The following is a 2500-nucleotide window of genomic DNA, read 5'->3' as shown; positions in this document are numbered from 1 at the left end:
CAAAAGCAACAAATATAAAAACATTCAAAAAATTCGAAAGTGATATATATGTATTAAAAAATGAAGAAGGAGGTAGAAAAAATCCTTTCTCTTCATATTATAGACCACAAGCATATATTAGAACAGCTGATGTTAATTGTGCTGTTATTCTTAATGAAGAAACACAAGTTGCTAACCCAGGTGATAGTGTTAAGTGTGTCATCGAATTAATGTATCCATTAGCATTAACAGATGGATTGAGATTTTCTTTAAGAGAAGGAGGAAAAACAGTAGCATCAGGTGTTATAACAAAATTGTTATGAAAATATTATAATTTTTATTTTTTTCATCTTAAAAAAATAAAAACGTTTATTCTTTTTTATAACATCAATATGTAATTAAAACCCAGAACAGGATAAACTGAACATATATATGAATATATGTATATGTGTATATATTTATTTTTTTGTTATAATTTTAAAATCATTATATTATGTTATCCTACATTGCTTTATATAATTTTTTTTTTTTTTTTTTTTTTTTTTTTCTCATCATTAAAATTATTATGTCCATATTTACAAACAATAAAAAAATAATGTACATTTATTACATCCATCTGGATTATAAAATAAAAAATAAAAAATAAAAAATAAAAAATAAAAAATAAAAAATAAAAACATGTCACACACACACACATATATATTTATATGTGTGTGTCAACCCTTGTATGATATTTTTTATAATTTTATTTTTATATGTCATATACCCTTTTTTGGATTCATAAACTTACACTTATACTTTTCCAGATAGATACATTTTTCATATGAAGAGACGAGAAAATTCATCCATGCGATACTTCTCATTTGTTATAGGACATTCAAATATTTCATCCGATTTTAAAAATAAAGAAATAGCCTTCTCTGAAAATACATATCCAGTTGGAGTTGTAAAAGGAGGGTTGTTTTCATCCATTACTTCATTGGTATATGGACATACTAAAAAACTTTTTGTTTTTTGTATATTTGGTAATTTATTAATTGTATTTTTTAATTCCTTTATACATGTAGGACATTTTGTAGACGTTTTTTTTCCACAATGATCTGTTTTAATTACAGATATTCCTGCTTTTAATAAAAGCTCAAGTAAAGGATTTGTAGAAAGACCAGATATATCTGAATATACTCTTTTGAATAAATTGATAATTTTTTTCCATCTATTTTCATTAAATTTTTTTAATTTTTTAATTTTATTATTATTATTATTATTATTGTTACTATAAAGTGCTATGTGTGTAATTATATATTTCAAATCTGATTCTATACATCCATGTTGTTGTGAAACTTTTTTTTTAATATATTCGATTGCTTCTAAATATTTACTTTCAAATATTAATTGAATAACATATTGTAAATGTAATTCAGATTCCATATTTGAATCTATTTTTTTTAATTGTGATTTATATTTTTGACAAAATTCTAATGCTGGCTGTGTATTATGTTTTATTAGTTCATTAATTATATATATATATTCTTTATATACATCTTTATCTGAATAATCTTCTAAATTATATCGTTTACAAAATATAGATACAGTATCAAAATAACCATATGTACATAAATATTCATTGATTAGCCAATTAATTCTTTTCTCATAATTCTGAAATCGAAAATCATATTTTAAATTTTGAACTTGTATATCTCCTTCAAAATATATATATTTTAAACGACTTACTAATCTTCTGATATATTTATTTAATAACATTTTGGATTCATTTACTTTTCTTTTTAATACTTGTAATTTTTCTAACATAGTATTTAATTTTTCTATACACACATCATCACCTAAATTTTTTAATTTCTTTTCTATAAATAATGTAATTATCATAAAATTCTTTTCTATCTCTTTTTGAATATTTCGAAATGTATTTAATATACAATTAAGAGGAACTTGAATAAATGATTTATCTAAAGAATTTAAGCATAATAATGATTTCATATCATTTTTTGTTTTTTTTTTCTTCCTCTTTTTTTTTTTGTTTTTGTTATTATTCTTTATACTCTTTTTATCATCCTTACAAGATATATCCAAATCTTTTTGTGTGCAATCACTTGAAATATTTGCTTCATCTTTATTACTTATTATAATATCTTCAACACTGGAATAATTACTATCATCTTCTTTTATATCCACCTCTTCATTTGTTTCAATCTCATCATTCTCTTTTTTCTGATCATTTTCAATTATTTGTCTCTTTCGTAATCTTTCCATTTTTGACTTATCATTTTCTTTCTCTTTTTCATTTATATTTAAATCATCTACCTTTTCACATATATTTATATTATCTACTGATGTATAATTTAAGCTTATCCACATATCTATCAATTCTTCATCTTCACTATCATTATCCTTATAAAAAATTTCCTGACTCTTGTTTTTTTCTTCTGACTTGTTCAGGTCTTTTTCATTTTGTTCATAATTATGAAGAATTTTTTCTGCACAGCATTGATTATTTTCAATATGA

The 2500-nt window shown here is 21.9% G+C and overlaps 2 protein-coding genes across 2 annotated transcripts in view; one reads left to right on the top strand and one right to left on the bottom strand.

Annotated features, from left to right (window-relative positions):
• Positions 1 to 302, top strand: part of PADL01_1329600 (elongation factor Tu, putative) — a gene marked incomplete at both ends in the record, with an annotated part of 1500 nt that extends 1198 nt beyond the window's left edge. The window contains one exon of the mRNA XM_028683845.1: positions 1 to 302. This exon is cut by the window's left edge and continues 1198 nt beyond it. Within this exon, the coding sequence (XP_028539983.1) occupies positions 1 to 302 (302 nt within the window).
• A 496-nt stretch (positions 303 to 798) lies between these two features.
• The window catches only part of PADL01_1329500 (conserved Plasmodium protein, unknown function), a gene marked incomplete at both ends in the record, with an annotated part of 1866 nt that continues 164 nt past the window's right edge, over positions 799 to 2500 (bottom strand). The window contains one exon of the mRNA XM_028683844.1: positions 799 to 2500. This exon is cut by the window's right edge and continues 164 nt beyond it. Within this exon, the coding sequence (XP_028539982.1) occupies positions 799 to 2500 (1702 nt within the window).

The sequence above is a fragment of the Plasmodium sp. gorilla clade G2 genome (genome assembly GCF_900097015.1).
Source record: "Plasmodium sp. gorilla clade G2 genome assembly, chromosome: 13".
NCBI lineage: Eukaryota > Apicomplexa > Aconoidasida > Haemosporida > Plasmodiidae > Plasmodium > Plasmodium adleri (nom. inval.).
Note: the sequence above shows the minus strand (reverse complement) of the source record. Positions and strands in the feature narration are given on the sequence as shown.